Raw genomic sequence first — 18,706 nt, 5'->3', positions numbered from 1 at the left:
ACCAATGGTTGAGATTAATCTCAACCAAATACACAAATATAGTTTGCTTACCGAAATCGAACCGAAAAGTTTGGTAAATTTTGGTTTGGATATATTTCGGTTTTTGTAATTTTCAGTTCGATTTCTGTATTTAGTTCAAGAAATGTCAACACTAATTATCTAGTATATTAAAATTGAGTAATGCTAGTAGATTAAATTTGTAGACTAAATTTGCACACTAAATAATGTATTACCAATAAGAAATAAGCATGTTAATCAACACTTAAGTAAGAATTCCCGAGTGAAACAAATTATCAATGATCACATTTATCAATGATAATTAAGAGAGACATGTTGTGTATCACTCCGTGTAAGAAATAAGAAATAAGCCAAATACAACTCAGAGTGAGACAAATTAAGAGAGACATAGATAGCAATCAAAATCACTGTATACTATACAAATTAAGAGAGACAAATTATCAACACTTAAGTAAGAAATAAGAAAAAAGCCAAATACAACCCAGAGTGAGACAAATTAAGAGAGACATAGATAGCGATCAAAATCATTGTTCTAAAAATCCCCGCTTAGGCGCTAGGTGGCTGGCCACCGCTCAGATTAATGTCTAAGCGTTTGAAAATTAAGAAATGACTCTTAGACTTGCTGAGGCGTTCGCCTAGGCACTCACTTAGGTTGCGACTCACTTAGGCAGAAAATAGATAACTTTCATTTTGCATTTTATTTTTTTTCAATAAATTGTAAGAGACTTGTTAAATACTTAAATGAGCACACATTATACGTTTGTTCCTCATATTTTCATTATGGTCCAATACTTCATAATATATGTGTCATTCTATTTTGTAGTTTATGATGAAGTTATATATATTTTATGTATACACATATACTTATTTACACGAAATATATTTGATTTAGTTAAATTCGCCTAGTCTGCCTAGACGCCGCCTAACCGTCTGGACGCTAGACCTCAACTCACCGCCCAACTAGAACCAACCGTCTTTTAGAACCTTGATCAAAACTCTCAACTGATGGAGAAAGGAAGAAAACGGAGGCGTTGTCAGTGCTGATCGGAGATCAAATAAGCAGTAAGCTGTGAGCAGTAAGCAGTAGGGGAGGAGTGGATTGTCACATCCCGGTCCGGGGCGGATCACATCCCGGGCCCGCTCCACCATCGTAGCACGATATTGTCCGCTTTGGACTTACCATTCCCTCACGGTTTTGTTTTTGGGAACTCACGAGCAACTTCCCAGTGGGTCACTCATCATGGGATTGCTCTAGCCTCCTTCTCGCTTAACTTCGGAGTTCCTACGGAACCCGAAGCCAGTGAGCTCCCAAAATGCCTCGTGCTAGGATTGGAATATACATTTAAGGATCATCCCCTGGACGATGTGGGATGTCACAATCCACCCCTCTTAGGGGCCCGACGTCCTCGTCGGCACACCACGATCAGGGTTAGACTCTGATACCAATTGTCACATCCCGGTCCGGGGCGGATCACATCCCGGGCCCGCTCCACCACCGTAGCACGATATTGTCCGCTTTGGGCTTACCATTCTCTCACGGTTTTGTTTTTGGGAACTCACGAGCAACTTCCCAGTGGGTCACCCATCATGGGATTGCTCTAGCCTCCTTCTCGCTTAACTTCGGAGTTCCTACGGAACTCGAAGCCAGTGAGCTCCCAAAAGGCCTCGTGCTAGGATTGGAATATACATTTAAGGATCATCCCCTGGACGATGTGGGATGTCACATGGATGGAGACTGACAGGGCTGAAAGCGACCTATGATTGATTGCCGGAGACATTTTTGTGGCCCTCTGTGGCTGAGCGTGCTATTATCCTCTTGACCGACAACCAGGCCACATGATTTTCTCCGCCGTGTGTCGCTGTGATAGGGCCCCCTATATACCTTGTTCATATGAGCTGATTTTAGAGGGAGAATCCTTCATCTTATTCTTATCCAAGACTTTGCGATGGAGACAAAAGTACAATACAATCTTTTGTATCTGCATTTGTTTGTATAAAAACTACTTTGATGTACTTCTAATCTTAAATCTTTAAAAGAATTTAGTGTCTAATCCCAATTTCTCCCTCCCTTTTTGTTTTTTCGTTCTTGTTTTTCTTATTAGGGTTGGTCCTATTCAAACCCAAAAAGATGTGTTGAGTACCCTTCTCAAACTTGTTCATCAAAATTTTGCAATTGCAAAACAAAAACTAGTAATTCTGATCTAATGTTTGTTTGAAAAAATATTCCAAACAGAAAGTTTGGTAACGTTAGTAGAAATCTCCATAATATGCATTATGGCTTTTTTATTTTGAAGTTGTCTAATGTTAATTAGACATTGTTTACATCGTATATATAATGTTGTCTAAACACACAATATTGGCACTAATGACACATCCATGATGAACCTTTGAGATCTCTTGTGTAAAACATACAAGTTTTTCGTGTATCTTATAAAATAAATTTTAAGTGAGGCATTCCATTGAGTTCTTAGTTAGAATGTGATCATTTGTTATTAGCTACGCTTAACGCTAGTCAACAACTTGTAAGCAAGACCCACTAAGTGTTGTTGACACCTGCTCATGACTCATGAGTGTTGCCGAGATCTCTTTAGTTGGTATTTCGTTGACACTTGATGGACACTATGGACCACATACCAAATATCTGGAAGGTCCTTTAAAGACCTTCTCAAACATTTTTCCGGACTTTCGGGACCACCTTAATTCAGTAATGGATCTGCCCCCGACGGGTAAACTATCACTTAGTATTGCTTAATTATCTATTGTTGTTTACAAACATGAATATGGTTAAGTAACCAAATTGACTAATGTCAACTTACATAACAAGTAGCTCATAAGTGTTATTGTTAGAAGTTATCTTTTTATAACGTACTTAAGTTTTATTAAACGGGTAAATTAGGGACATTAAATTTGTAAATAAAATTTTGTAAAGTAAATAACATGGAAGTTAATGATTGAATTATTATTTAATCGTTGATAAATGTGCTCATTTCTATTAATGACATGTCATTGAGTTAGCAAATTTACAAATTTAGTCTATCTAACATTACTCTTATTAAAAACTTAAGTGCTAGCCTCTTCATGTGCTTTTTTAAGAAGTGATTAATTTTTGGAAAAACTTAAGTGCTAGCCTCTTCATGTGCTTCTCCAGACAATATTTTTATGACCCACCTATTTTTAATTTTTTATGTCAAATATAGAGATAAATGTTATTAGATATTAAAAAAATGGTTAATTACAAGTAACTACTCAACTTTGAAGGTGATTCCAAATTGGTCTCAACCTTTAGAGGTGATTTCAAATTGGTCTCAACCTTTTAAAATATTCCAAATAACTACCTAACGTTTTGAAAAATAAACACTTGTTAGGTCACTGACATTAAGTGATAATGTCACTACCGCTAATTGACAATGTCATTAAAGTTAAGTGATGGTATGGACATATATTAAGTCTAATTTTCACTAACACATCATTTTAGACTTCTAAATCCTTAAATTGACATGTTTTAGCTAAGTTAAACGCTAACTTTGTCTAGTTAAAAAGGATTGATTTGGAAATTTAGGGCTTTATAAATGGCGCGGAATGAAATCTCGCTTCAATACTTGTCAAGGTTATCACTTAACGATAGTGACCTAATGGATGTTAAATTATTAAAACGTTAGATAATTATTTAAAATGTTCTAAAAAAACTGAAACTAATTTGAAATTACCCCTAAAAATTGCTTAGTATATATACTTAACCCCAAAAAAAAAAAAAAAAAAAAAAAGTTTATTTATCCCTCCTTAACAAATACTAAGTTCAGCCTAATAGTTAACCATTAATAATTAGTTCCATTCATGTAGTTCCATTCATGATGGCATGGCAACACAAAGTTCTCCATTAATAATTAGATTTGGCACGGGTCATTATGGTTGAAAAGATTATGGTGTATTTTTAAAAGAGAACGTTCTTGGTAAAAAATTAAAAAGGATAAAACGAAACATTCATCCACATATTACTTTAGGGTTCTACATAATGGAGCAAATTTTTCTTCGACACACCCTTCAAATTGTTAGAAACAGTTTGTCCCCATGTAACCTCTATCTGCAACGTAGTACAAGTCTAATAGATGCATGAATTCGGATCGATGCATGAACTTCTATATCAATTTGTTTTCAACTTTAGGTCATATATACATGCATGGCTTTATATTTAAACTTACACGATAAATAAAGCATGCATGGTTTGGTTATTAAGATTACACACAATCCATGGTCTCCAAGTTGTTTGAGATTCATAGAGGCATACTAATCTTTCTCTCTATGTAACGTTAGTACTGTATGTGGTTTGGTTATTAAGATTACACACAATCCATGGTCTCCAAGTTGTTTGAGATTCATTGATGGCATACTAATCTTTCTCCTTATGCAACGTTAGTACCGTCTGAGGTTGTAACATATTTTTGAACCCTATATCAAAAAGTACGATATGCAACGTTAGTACCGTTTGAGTTTGTAACATATTTTTGAACCCTATATCAAAAAGTACGATAAAGTAAAGTCAGGTAGCCTCACAATACATTCATAAAAGTTTAAACACGAATTAAAAGTTTCAAACATATCCTTGCTTTCCATTAGACAAACCCCTTGTGGTTGGTTATTAAGCTTAATTGTGTCGTTAATTATTTTTGAGGTACATACTGTACATATTACAAGAAATGAAGGGGTCCAGCTATGCTATGATACACAAAGTAGTATGAGTTTTAAAGAAACATTTACAAGATTTATTAGATTTTTAGATGCAATATCTAAACCGTTAATTTTTTTTTAATCCTTCATTATTACGTACCATAGAAGTATTATGAAAATGAAGAGGAGAGATTTGGTGTTGTTTGGTGATGGGTACAGTGGAGCGGGAAATGCGGTGAGAGAAAGGCGTACGGAGAAGGGAATCTGATGCGGACATGACGCGTCCGAAATCAGAGGAGAGACCGAATAATTTCTCCCACGCTGCCCGACATTCATGGTTCTGCGGCACTGCCCTACGTACCCCAAACATGCTCCATCAATCCCTCTCAATCCCCCCTCTCCCCTCCCCTCTCCTCCAATTTGACGGGTAATGTATGGTTAATATTCTTGCATAGGGAGAATCTAATCCTATACAGATCATTCTAGATTATTGGATTTTCTAATATACTAGAGCATTCCCTTTTTTTTTTTTTTTTTTGGTCGAAACGAAAAGATTCATTGAAAAGATAAATCAGTACAAAAGTTAAGAAAGAAAATACAACAACAAAAGGTCAGAGCAAATGTTGAGTTACAACCCAAAACAGTTAGGGAGGCCCAGACAAACTTAAGTCCAACAAAAGCAAAAAAACAACAAAAGAAAACCCTAATCTTCAACGCTGCTCTCCGTGCTTACACCAAATTCAAATCCACACACGAACTATAAGATTAAGCTTAAACTGCTGAACCAAATCGAACCTTCGGGATCCAAAATGCTGATAACACCACCTACAAAGAGAACCTAGAGACCAAACGAAAAAAAGAAAAAGGGGAGGGTAGGAGGGGATGTGTAAAACACTCTTGTTACGATGCAAATCGTTCCACTTTGTCCAAAATTTTCAGCATGCCGATATGGCAAGAGGCTGTGAGGTGTGGATCTAGGGAACCAATAGGGTCAAGCACTTCAAGAACAAGCTTATGGCTGAGTGAGGAGTGGGATATGGAAAAGCATGGGAGAGAAATAGGAAAACGACGAAAAACGCAAAGGACGCCGGGAAAATAAGCCACGACCTCACAATCTGACAACCAGAGGTAGCGGAAGGGCAGGTGCCAACAAGAAAGTGGGGAAGAAGAAGAGAGAAGAAAAAGAAAGAAAAACCAGTCAGGGGAGGGGGTTGTGGGAAGGGAAAGGGACAAGGAGGAGGAATGAAAAGAAAAAGAGGGAGAGCCGTCAGCCCAAGCCTAAGCAAGGGCCAACGACGCTTACAAATGTTGCTAGGGTTTTTCTTCTTTCCTGAGAGCGTTTCTAGAGAGAGAATCAAATAATTACCTTTATGTGTTAGACTGACCTGGAGTATTCTATATCTCGACATCTTAGATGTTCGATCTTTAGTTAAAGAAACAATAACCATAATCTAACAATTAAAAATTCTAAAGCATCTAATATTCCAGAGCACCATAGTATTTTTGCATTCTAAATTTCTAATAATGGTTTGGTTCTTGTGAAGTATAGCAATGTGTGTGAAGAAAGTGTTAATTGATTAATCTGGCGGTTAATTTTACTTTTCACCCTCTAAGTATAAACGTTAGTTTTTCACGTTGTTTTAATCATGGACTATGAAGTCTACAATCTACGTAGTAAATTTATATTCATCTTGTAACTTCACTCTTAATGTATTTGAACTGTATTAAGTTGTCCATTGAGCCATTTTGCTAACTTGACGAGAGTGAGGCCTACATTTTCTTACGCACTAAAGTTATATATCATCCACAACGGTTTAATAAAGCATAATTCTGTTAAGTTAATGTAACAATCACAAAAACATTTCTTGGTTAAACTTATCCACGTCAATTATTTGACTAAATCACTCTTTGCAAAATCTTGGTAGATGCATGTATTTTGCCACGCCAGAAAATGTAGGTGGTACTCTAGCCAAATACGTAAAGTGACGATTTACACATGATCGAACTTAGGGAGGGGACAAATCAATACGTACAATGTGAAGGTATGAAGTTCAATGTACAATGTGAAAAAGGATACATACCATGCAAAGAGAAATAGCCTTCCTTTTTTTTTTTTTTGTGTATGTTAGCAAACAAGATGTGAATGTGTGGAAAACTTGTAGTAATACTGGTGGTCATTGTAGAAGAGTTCAAACCTTGGCCTGTCTTCACTAAAAAAGGACCTACATAAAACGGAGACGTCAAGGGGACGGTATCTTAAATCATCATACGTTGTCATATAAAAAATTTAAAACATATAACATCTTGTTATAGATTTGAGACACTGTCACCATAATATACATCTTCATTTCATGCAAGACTCTTTATTTTCACTCTTAGAGAAGACATTTAGAGCCCCCTTTTGGAAGTTTAGGGAGTAAAGTTTGAATTAAACTATCAATATGTTATATGTAACAAACGAACATGGTTTTTGCTTATAGATTGGCTTGGCTATTCCGCCAATGGAGCGGCTCATAGATCGTCCAAAGTGGCATTGTACTATGTTCTCAGGTCTCTTTTGTTTGAGGAGCCTCTAGACTTATCAATTCCACACATCCTCTTTGAAGATTGTAATGTAATTCTTCTTAATTTCTCAATAAAAATGGCTAATATCGTTTCTCTAAAAAAAGAAAAACAAAACCGACTTGATTTTTACTTGCATGCAATCAAACTCCTTCCTGTTTCCTTTTTGTTCCTAATTTCTTTCATAACTCTAGGTTTTACATAACCTAGAGATCAACTACGTATCTCAGCTAGCTACTAGCCCGAAAACGGCAATAAATCCAGTAATCTAGTACGGTATTATCGTAAGATCAAACCTTTGTTTTTGTAATAAATAAATAAATAATTAGTTCCCATGCACAGTAATTCAGGACTGAGGCCTCATCAAAAAGCATGCATGCAAAAGGTGAAACAAAATCTCCGGCACAGGCTGCTATCTGTATTCTGCATATTTTACATTTAAACACAGACAGAAATTTTAACCGACTATATTTTATACCATATATGCAAAAGATGAATAAACCAATGGATATTATCTGAATCCCCAGCAACCCAAATCTTCGTAGCTAAAGCAAGTGGTCATTTACCATAGTGGTGGAAATGTGTTGTTTCTTTGCATAACTGCATGAGTTTGAACTTTGTTCGTAGTTAGGGCTGGTTTGGTATTGCTGTGGTTTGAAAAAAAGTTGATTCTGCTATACTGTGAGAATAAGCGGCTGTGAAATAAAGCAGCAGAGTGTTTGGTAAACTTTTTTGTAAAAGTGCTTTTGAAAAAAAAAAACAGTATTATAGTGTTTGGTAAACTTTTATGTAAAACAGATGTGAAAAAAAACCGATTTTTCAAAGTTGGGTTTTGCAGCTTCTTGTTTTTGGCTTTTTTTTCACCCAAAACTGTGAAAAAAAGCTGAAGCTGAATGTTTACCAAACACAAAAACAGATCCCAGCTTTTTTTTATACCAACTTTTTTCAGAATCACCTCAGTACCAAACCAGGTCTACCATCTAACATCTATTGCTCAAGTCAAAAAAATAAATAATAATAATAAAAAATAAAAAAAAAAAAAGCTAGGGAACATATTAGTTAGTTAAAATTTATCTGTAGTTTTAGCCGAACAAAATCACAGAAATTAATACAGAGCCTCTCTCTCTCTCTCTCTCTCCCCTCTTCTGGAGCGGACTGAAAATGTCGTGCTTAACAGAACACGCTGTAAAAGCCTGCTCACTCTGTTCATCTCTTCATATATGCCTCAGAAAACTTGTTCCTTTCTCTCTCCTCCATAAAAACCCCTTTACCCCCTCACAGCAAAAACTCGCTCTCTAACTTTCTTCACCATCCAAATATCGAACACTTTCTTCGCACTCCAGAACCAAACCAAAACCAAATATTCAAAAACCCAGCTCAGCCAGTTTGATTTGAACACCCAAATGCCGTCGGACTCAGGCGATCAGCAGAAGAAGAGCAGCCAGAACCGGAAGACGGTGAAAGACGCCCAGGCCACGGTGGCACCACCGCCGGAGCAAGAGCACCTGCCCTGCCCACGCTGCGACTCCACCAACACCAAGTTCTGCTACTACAACAACTACAACTTCTCCCAGCCCCGCCATTTCTGCAAGTCCTGCCGCCGCTACTGGACCCACGGCGGCACCCTCCGCGACATCCCAGTAGGCGGCGGAAACCGCAAAAACGCCAAGCGCTCCCGCACCGCCACCTCAGCCGCCACAACCACCTCCACTTCTGACAACAACCCAATTTCCGCCACCCCTGTTTTTCTGAACCCAGGTGGTGGAGCGGCCTTACAGTTCGGTGATTTGAAGGGTAACATGGGAAATGGATGCGGTGGCGATGGGAGCTTCAATTCTCTGCTCAACACCCACGGGCCTGGTGGGTTTTTGGCTCTGGGCGGGTTCGGGCTTGGGCTTTCAGGTGGGTTCGAGGAGATGGGCTTTGGGCTTGGGAGAGCTTTTTGGCCTTTTCCTGCGATGGGAGGAGATTGTGGTTTCGGTGGACCCCACGGCGGGATGATGAACACGTGGCAGATCGAGAACGGAGAGGGTGGTGGGTTTGTGAACGTGGGTGTTAGCCCTGTCGGAGCTGAGTTATGTTCTTGGCCGGAGTTGGCAATTTCTACTCCTGGACTCAAGTGAAAAAAAAATCTGTGTCTTTTGAGTCTCTTTGTAATTCTCTACTCTTTTTGGTTTGTAATGGGGAATGTTGTGTTTTAGTGCTCCAGGGTTTTTAATGTTAGTGTTGAGGCCTTGAGTCTGATTTAAAGTTACCAGTTAAATTTCTATATGTCCGAGAACTACCGCCTAAATTGAAGTAAATTGTATTTTGGTCCATGCTTCTAGCTTGTTATATGATTTTTGAGTATTTGAAGAATATGAGTGCTTTATGACTCCATTGTAAACACATCCAACACTCATATCACCATCATGATGTCGTCAATGCGTTTTAAAAAATTATTTGTAAGCGATAGAATTAATCGGTTTTAAGTAAATATATGCAAGAAGGACATGTTGAACAAAAAGGAAAGGAAATGATGAAAATTAATCTAACCCAAATTAATTTAGTGTTATCCTAGTTGAGAAAAGATTACCCTTTTTTTTTATTTTTTAACAAAAATGGGGATAACTGATGGCAAGTCATGGTTATCCACCCCTTTTGGACCCAGAGAGGCTATCGGGAATTTGATCTTGCCCGTGGCTACAGTCTAACAGACTCACTAACTCAAAGCATCGAACTCGGGATCTAACAAAGTATTAAAACAAGAGAAATGCTTTTGTTTAAATCAATAAGAGAAAACTATAACCATTTGATAACCAATTTCTTTTCTAATTTTTCATTTGTACTTTCATTTTTCTAAAACGGAAAGTAATTACCAAACGATTTTTAAAAATATGAAAACTGAAAGGCTCCACGCTACATGGTTGTCTACTCCAAAAGGAAAAGGCAAAATAACATTCCTTATTGTCAGACTCAGATGGAATTGCAAGCTGCATTTTCCCTCTCTATTTCTTTGAATTGAATTAAATTGATTGACCCTACAAAGGAGCAGCATGCGTGGTAAGTTTCAATTGATTCATTTCCACATCAAACATCTTTCTTTAGCTGAACCTTACCTAAGAAAATAATGAAAGAATATTGGTGCTAAAAATTAGAGAGAAAGTCCATGCAATTTGAAGATGTTATGAGCTACTAATTCCAGAGAAAAAACAAAACAACACACAGTTCATCTACTACTTTGCAGTAGCTTTTATGCTTCTTGTTACTGATTTCCAAAGCTACGCTGGTAAGTACTTCCTCTCTTATATATATCATTTTTCGTGTAAAAACAACAAACATACACACATGTTTACAAAGCTATGTCATATTTAGTGTCACTTTGCAGGAGCTCAAGGGGATGGAGTTAACTATAGCAGACAAGCTGACAACCTTCCAACACCGGAAGTGATCGAGGTATGTAAATCTAGGAACATTCGGAGATTCGTTTACTCAAACCACAATAAGATGTTCTGCAGGCACTGAAAGGGTCAGGAATACAAGTCATTTTAGGCACACTCGACGCAGATGTCCCAACCCTAGTCAATGGTTCAGCTTTCGCTAACATTTGGCTCTAAACCAATGTCATTCCCTTTGCTTCATCCGCGAAATTTCGCTGTATATCCGTTGGAAATGAAATGGTTCCAAGTAAAATGCTAGCAGCATGGTCCCAGCCATGCAAAACTTCAGAAATGCCCTAATTACAGCCAACCTCAGTATTCCTCTATCCCCTGCAGTGTTCCAAAATGTACTGACATCACTGTATCCGCCATCAGCCGGAACATGGCATCCTGATGCAGCCTCAATAATGGTTCCTCTAGTACAATATTTGCAAACCAATGGTCGCCCCCTTCTCTTCAACGCGTATCCATGTTTCGCATACCGCGATCATCCGCAAGAGATTAGGTTAGACTATGCATTGATAAATGCACAGAGGTTATTGTACAAGATGGAGCATTGGGGTACACAAATTTGCTTGATGCTTCACTAGATGCCCTTTACCGGGCACTTGAGAAAGTGGGGCACAAAAGTTGAGGTTGTTGTGATCAGCGAAACACGTTGGCCTTCACAAGGAGAAGGAGAAGAGCCTGCAAATATTGAGAATGCTAAGACATATAATACCAATCTGATCAAGCATGGGCAAGTTGGGACACCAAAAAGACCGGGAAAGGGATTAGAGGCTTACATTTTGGCTTTGTTCAATGAGGATCTTAAGCCTAAGGGAAGTGAGCAGCAATGTGGATTGTTTTATCCTGACATGACTGAGGTTTACCATGCTGACTTTAGGGAAAGTAAATTTGTTGGTAATGTATCATTAGGAATAAAGAATTGTTACCGTGCTAATAGATATATTGGTAAATTTTATTGTTATTAACTAAGTTAATTATGAATTATTCCGTCTGAACTTTAGGCTGATATCTTCCAGATACTGATGGTAGGGAATGAGCTTCTGACGGTCCAGCATGTTGAGACCAGAGCGCTACCAGAACTACGCAGATCAGATCTTGGCTTCCTAACTCCTATTATTTGTTAACTAGAAAATGGCCGAAGTACAAAGTCTTGCGAATGAGCCCATTACTCTATTGTGTAATGAGTTTGCCTATTGTCGTACTATACACATTGTTTTTAAATGACGTCGCTTTTCCTTTACATAATTTTTATGAGGTACAAAGTTTTGATGTCAAATTGGAGTAATTCTCGTGTTCATTCACTAGATCACATCATACATCCACACATAATCTAAGCATATTCTTGTGTAATGGACTATCAATTTGATTAACTTACCAATCAAGAGTAATACGGTAATCAAAACTACATATTAATAAAACATTGTTTGTCAACAAAAAAAGAGTAAAATTACTACCATACCCTTTTAATACAAAACTAAAAGAAGATATTAGAAAAGAAAATAATGTGGGTATTAAAGTCATTTTGTACAAACAAGTTTTTACTGTTTTTTTTTTCTAAACCTCACAGCTATATCATTTTATCACTACCCTCTCAACTCATTCACTCTCGTTCCTAATTGCCAACCCCTATTTTTTGGGGATGCCTATCAACTTGGTAAAAACAAATAACTCCTCTCATAAAAAAATTAAAATAAAAATATTTAAAAAATATAAAAAATATATTTCTCAACACAGAAAATGTGTGACCTTTATTAATTACGTATTAATTTAACTTAGCGATGGTGTGCCCCTCCTAAAATAACTACTTTCTACTTCTTTTCCATTTTCCTCCAGTAAAACAAAAACACTATTTATAAGGTGTGACGAGAGAAATCGGATGGAAAAAATAAAAGATTTCATTCAATTTATTCGTCCAAGTCCACACTGAAGGACAAAGGGCGGGTTTTTTCCAGTTGTCCTTTTTCCCTCACTAGGGTTTTGAAACAGGGGTCTCTTCGTCCTCCCCAATTTTCGAACCTCAATCCCAAAACCAGCCCACAGTAACCACAACAATGGCGTTCGCGTCGTTGTTCTCTACGCCGCAGCCACAACAGCAGCAGCAGCAGCAATTGCCGTTTCAAACTCAACAGCCCTCACAGCCCTTTCTGCAAAGCAGCTCTTTCTTCTCCCAACAACCACCGCAGCAGCAGCAGCAACAGACGCCGCTGTTTCAACAGCCGCAATTCCACCAGCAGCAGCCGCTGTTTCAACAGCCGCAATTTCAGCAACAGCAGCAGCAACAACCGCAGCAGCAGCAGCAACAGCAATTGTATTTGTTTACTAATGACAAGACTCCGGCGAGTTATGATACCAAGTGGGCGGATCTCCATCCGGATTCCCAGAAAATTCTTCTGCAGATTGAGTAAGTTTTCTTTAATTTTTGCGAAGAAATTTTTAGCCTGTTATCGGTTTTTCATTGTGATTTTTTGGGGTGTTTGGCCTGATTGGTTACTGAGAAAATGTAGGAAAAGAAAGCGAAATTTTGAGTCTTTTTCGTTGTGTAAAGTAGTATTATGCAAAATTGCTGCTTTAGATTCTGTATAGTGAATTCTTTTTTTTTTTTTGTCCGATATTTGTTGGGTTTTAATTAAAGTTCAAAACTTGGGTTTAGTTGGTATTTAATTCCAAGTGTAATAGTTCAGAACTTGGGTTTATTTTTTCACTCTTATAATTATGAGCTGACCTGAGATAACCTATATGGTTTTTGAGGTTCTGTTCTGAACTATTGTTTGCTCGCAGGGAACGGATACTGGGGTATAGGGATGAAAGCCAGCGGCTGGATCAGTGTAGTCGTCTCTACGATTCCTCCATTTCCAATGATGCTTTCGAGCATGACGCAAGTCGTATTCTTCAGGTTTGTCTCTTGGACAGATCAAATTTTCTCATTGCGATTACTGTTTATTTTTTTCGGGTTGCAATCTTGTTATTATGAGTTGGTCATTGTAAGCAAATTGCTTTTGTTTTGGTGGATTTTGTACTCTGGTGTATATACTGTTATACTATATAGTTTGCACTGTGGGGCTCTGACGTAATGGCATGTTTTTGTACTGAAATGGAAATGGAAGGATGTTAATTTTTCCCAGTCCTCCTCAGTCCAATATCTACTTACAGGAGTATGTTTTTTTTGGCAGTTTGATTATCTTGTATGTACATTATTTTTATAAAAGTTGAAAAGTATTTAACTTGCGAGATCTTATGCTCAATTCTGAATGACTTCGTACCTTTACAATAGAAGTGCATTGCATAGTACTGATAGGTAAAAGGGTTGACTGTACCTCATCGTTTGTCTGATGTAAAGACTTAAATGCTACCCATGAATCTAAATAAATTAGAAAGGTCTGGCACAAGTTCTAGAATTTTCAATGCCATTTTCTTTGTGATTGTGTCAATCAGTGCTTTTGCATGCCTTATATTTCTAGTTGTCAATGTATGGTATGATTCAATTTCTTATGTTATCTATACAGGAACTTGGGGGAATTGGTACTTCCATGGACCGACAGAAAGCTCTTTTGCAGGAGTTGATGGCTATTGTGAAAGACATGTTGCGGAACAGCGAGGTTGCTGTTCGTTCTTTTATGATTTTACGCCCAAGGTTTCTTCATCTGAATGCAGGAAGTACTTCAAATGCCACTGCCCCATCACAAGCTCCTGGAGCAACAGTACCACCGGGTTCAAGTAGTCAACTAACAACTAGTTCTATAGTGCCAGTTTTTGATTTCTACAACGGGATTCTGAGGAAACCATCTCCATTCCTACAGAAAACAATTGCAAGATTTGAGAAGTATCTTGTTGATTGTCGCCAGTGGATTGAGGAATTAGAGCAGCTGCTTCTAGACTCTGAGAGGAACCCAGCCAATGATAGATCCTCGTTGTTGCAGTCTCTTCCAAAAGTCATGTCAAATGTGCATGATTTTTTCGTTCATGTGGCAGCTAAGGTGAACAAAATTGATGATGTTTTTTTAGTTAACATTATTCATACAATTATGCAGTAAAGTGTACTTCATTATGCTAAAACTAGCATTTGGTTGGTGTATATATGACAGAGATGATTCCTTCCATAATTTATTGTTCTTATATTTTAACTTCTTGTAAAAAAAATCATTTTCATATCTCGTGTTTATGGATGGAGAAAGATTTGCATGACCTGAATCTAAATTCTTGTTATTTGATATCAAATACAACTTGAGAATAAGGGTATTTTTGGATACCAATTTACTTGCATAAATGGTAATTTTTTTAGCACTTTGTATCATTTGAATGGTTTCAAAGTAAAATAAACAATGAAGCTATAAAAAAGGTCATTAGAGTTCTCATTTGTTTAATGCATGTGCCCTTGAGTTTATATATATATATATATATATATATATATTATGGTTTTCCCTCCCCTCAACTACATGCTTATGTGTGCACAAATGAAGCAGCATTCTGTTTCTTTGCATGTATGATTACTAATCAATGATATAATGTGTTTTTTAGGTGGAGAGTATTCATCAGTACGTTGTGTCCATGAAAACAGCTTATCTTGTTAATGAGCGCCGCCAAGGGTATGGGAATGATCCATTTCTCGAGGCTGATCGGCGGGAAACAGCTAGGCAAGAAGCTGCTGCTAAGAGGGTGCATCCAACTTTGCATTTACCTGCAACGTTGCAACCATCAACACAAGTTGCTGGATTGTTTGCTAGTTCAGGAACCCCTGGGACATCTACCACCCCACAGACGTCTGCTGCAGCTACCATTACAGCTTCATCTGGGAGTGGACTTTTCAGTACCCCTTCTGCTTCATCTGCTCCAGTGTCTTCCTCTCTATTTGCTACACCACCCACTACTGGTCCTGCATCTTCTCTTTTTGCAACGCCATTTTCTACGCCCCAGGCATCACTGTTTAGTTCTTCATCAGCATTTGGACCTGCTTCAACTCCCTCTCTGTTTCCCAATCCTGCTCCAGGCTTCGGTTCTACACCAACTATTGGAAGTTCATTATTTACTTCAGGTTTCTTCTGATTCCGCTTAAACCTACTTCAGGATTTCTACATTTAACTAAAAAAATTTGGTATTTCTTATCATTCTCTAATTTGAGAACGGAAAGATGGTTTTGAGGCATTGAATGTGTTAAATGGAAATCTCTCTTTATGATAGTGTATGCTAGAACCAATGCATGCAGAAGTCTTCTGCTATAAAAGTTTATGATTTTACTTCCCAAGATTGTCATGGTTCTATTTTTTTTTTCCTTTTTTGTGGGCGGTTCAAAACTTACCAAGGAGCATTTTGTTTGGCATTACTGGTTGAAATAGCATTATGCATAAGCAGTGTCCATGACAGCATGTATGTCCCTGGTTTGTTATTGTAAATTTATTAGTGGCCGCCATGTGGTTCTCCACTGTTCGCTCTGTTTTGAGCTATACAGTTTGGGAGATTTTATTGTTAGCCCAGTAGTTTATGTAGACTGAGGATTGGTATCCATACTGTATTTGGACTTGTTCTCGTTGAGATGACATAGATGTAAATGAGTTGTCTTTAAAGATCATTTACAACGTAACCATGAAAACTTTGATATAATTCACGTACACAATTATACAATGTTGTATGTTACCAGAAAAGATTCTACAATGTTGTAAATATGTAAAATGTACATCTTGTATCTTGACGTAACTCAATTAACTCTACTGGTAATATTGGTTGGCACATATGTGAATCTTTTATCGTAACTTAGGCTTGATTGTCCAATACTTTTATCACTTTACAGGTAGTGCTGGATCAGGGCTGAATTCTAGCTTTACTGCAATGGTGAGTGAATTTTCTTTCAGCTCTCTTATTTCGGTCACGTTGCACTTGATATAACTCAAATTTTGCTCCGTAAACAAACATGGGCTTCAAAGATTACGAAGCTAATACTAATCAAGTAATTTAGTTATTGTTTTCATGGAGAATAGCTCTATAATGCAGAGATGGGATTAATTTTCCATCTCTAGTAATATAGTTTACTTGATGTGCAGTATACATCTGCTGAATATTTTCTTCCCTGTATTCTAACAATTGCAGAAATCAGCAAAGCCGAAAAGTCGAACTAGCCGCCGTTAGCTACAGCTGTTTCAGGGTCAAGAAATCTGGAGGAAAGCAGCAAAGTATGTGTTTTTTAAGTGTCAACAATTGTTCTCTTGCTCAACGCGACTTGCGTGCGACTTCTTTTGCTGTGGAGTTGATGGATCTCCAAAAAGTTTCACTGAATCCATGTCCCAAGAGGATCAAAATTTCGTTCGGAATGCTACTCCGGCATGTCATCTGAATTCTCGCCTTCTAGCTGCAGTTGTCTTTTCCTGTTGGTAGCTGACATGCCGTTGCTGTTTTGTGACGTTGCAACGTGAGGTTAAAACATCCGTCCGGCTCACTGACAAATTTAAGGAAGAATTTAGGTCCCATTTTTCTGAAATGTGTTGACAGGAAAAATTGCAGAGTTTAATCCTTCGTCATGGAGAGACGGTGTTTACTGGTGGTGTCAAATGAACATACCAAAAACGTTGTATTTGTTTCGATTACCCAAACTCTAATCTACGGTTAAAGTAGTGTGCTCTATCCTCTGCACTTAAGTTCGTATCTTTTTCGTAATTTAGATGAATTTAATGTAATTATTGTATCGTTGTCAAAAAGAACCGTAATGCCAAATAGTGCATCAGACGACCATATTGATTTTGTTCACTCTTGATATAACAAACAAGTGATTTTGTTACGTCCAAGCTCATGTAATAGCGACCATATTGGTACTCATTATTATAATTTGTCGATCGTAGGGCCGTCTTTGAGATGGCAATGCAACGTCACGCAACGCATGTGACTAATCACTTGATTTGACATGATACAAATTTGTCGATCGTAGGGCCGTCTTTGAGATGGCAACGCAACGTCACGCAATGCATGTGACTAATCACTTGATTTGACATGATACAACCAAGTAATTTGCCCATGCGAAGTACTTATCATGTTTTTACGAAAGAAATGCTAAAAACTCAATTTATGCGGATGAGCATTGGCATCATTTAAGAATCAAAAGATGAGCGTTGGCACATGGGTCGTTAGGCCCCCTCTTCATTGGTGCACATTTTCAACGAGGATGGACTTCCTTGTCTACAAAAGCTCGACTTTTGGTCTTTTATTCCGGAATTGGTTTTGGAACAAAATGGTTTCATGTTCTTTCATCGATTGGTTATTCCTCTTCGTTCATGTCCTCCTTTTACTTAGGATTCGTTTAGAAGTGCTTTTAAAATAATTGAAAGCATTTTTGAAGAGAGTGCTTTAGAATCAATTCTTAGTAAAAAGATGCAAGTGAATCTTGAAACAACACTTGAAGCGTTTCCTGCAATAAACATATATCTAGTGCTTCTTGTAGAAAGCACTTCAAGTACTTCTTGTAGAAAGCACGTCAAGTGCTTTTGGAACCCAAAAACACACTCAACAAAAGCGCTTTTGGAACCCAAAAACACTCTTACCAAAAGTGATTTTGGAACCCAAAAACAGTCTCACCAAAAATATTTTTAGTCATTTTAAAAATATTTCCAAGTAAAACGTTAATATTTTTTAGTGTTTTTGGGGTGATGTTCTTGCACAAGTTGCAACGTCTTGTTCTCTTATTCCCCATAACACTCCTTTGCTCCTTTGCTTGTTAATGCATTTACAGTTTACCGAAAGGCAAAAAAAACCCAATTTTCTGCTGATGGCCAGGAGCAAAAAGCAGAGTGCTTTATGGCTTCCCCATAAATTGACGAAGAAGATGAAGACGGCCACGTTTCCTCATCCCCGCCGTATTGGTGAGAGTAAACTGACTTTTTTGCTATTAGAATTTTCTCGCGTGAACACTATGTGACCAACTGTAGACATCGAAATTTCAGTAAAATAAATGTTAACCAATGTATTAAAATTACAACATTTATTTACTTCACCAACCTCACACACTTACTTCACCTACAACATCCACTTACTTCACCTACAACCTCCACTCCCTT

At 37.6% G+C, this 18,706-nt stretch overlaps 1 protein-coding gene and 2 pseudogenes across 2 annotated transcripts; all 3 read left to right on the top strand.

Moving 5' to 3' along the window:
• The first annotated feature begins 8,342 nt into the window (after nt 1-8,342).
• Nucleotides 8,343-9,603, top strand: LOC137746501 (dof zinc finger protein DOF3.4 pseudogene; annotated as a pseudogene). Its single transcript, XR_015956752.1, has one exon. The product of XR_015956752.1 is annotated as a dof zinc finger protein DOF3.4 pseudogene (transcript).
• Nucleotides 9,604-9,845: 242 nt separating this feature from the next.
• Nucleotides 9,846-11,797, top strand: LOC148698697 (putative glucan endo-1,3-beta-glucosidase GVI pseudogene; annotated as a pseudogene).
• A 754-nt stretch (nt 11,798-12,551) lies between these two features.
• LOC137747582 (nuclear pore complex protein NUP58) lies at nt 12,552-17,436 on the top strand. The gene is made up of 6 exons (XM_068487714.2): nt 12,552-13,074; nt 13,452-13,566; nt 14,177-14,647; nt 15,189-15,702; nt 16,456-16,496; nt 16,752-17,436. The coding sequence occupies exons 1-6, from the start codon at nt 12,725-12,727 to the stop codon at nt 16,788-16,790; spliced, it is 1,530 nt and encodes a 509-aa protein (XP_068343815.2). The 5' UTR covers nt 12,552-12,724; the 3' UTR covers nt 16,791-17,436.
• The last annotated feature ends 1,270 nt before the right edge of the window (nt 17,437-18,706 follow it).

Source organism: Pyrus communis, chromosome 2, assembly GCF_041283825.1.
Source record: "Pyrus communis isolate YQ-2024b chromosome 2, ASM4128382v1, whole genome shotgun sequence".
Taxonomy (NCBI): domain Eukaryota; kingdom Viridiplantae; phylum Streptophyta; class Magnoliopsida; order Rosales; family Rosaceae; genus Pyrus; species Pyrus communis.
Note: the sequence above shows the minus strand (reverse complement) of the source record. Positions and strands in the feature narration are given on the sequence as shown.

What these genes read in the sequence shown, in the direction of transcription:
- LOC137747582 (XM_068487714.2), top strand. Translation starts at nt 12,725, where the DNA reads ATGGCGTTCGCGTCGTTGTTCTCTACGCCGCAGCCACAACAGCAGCAG. An exon ending in TCGTTCATGTGGCAGCTAAG is followed by an intron (nt 14,648 to 15,188) that starts GTGAACAAAATT and finishes TGTGTTTTTTAG; the next exon opens with GTGGAGAGTATTCATCAGTA. An exon ending in AAGTTCATTATTTACTTCAG is followed by an intron (nt 15,703 to 16,455) that starts GTTTCTTCTGAT and finishes ATCACTTTACAG; the next exon opens with GTAGTGCTGGATCAGGGCTG.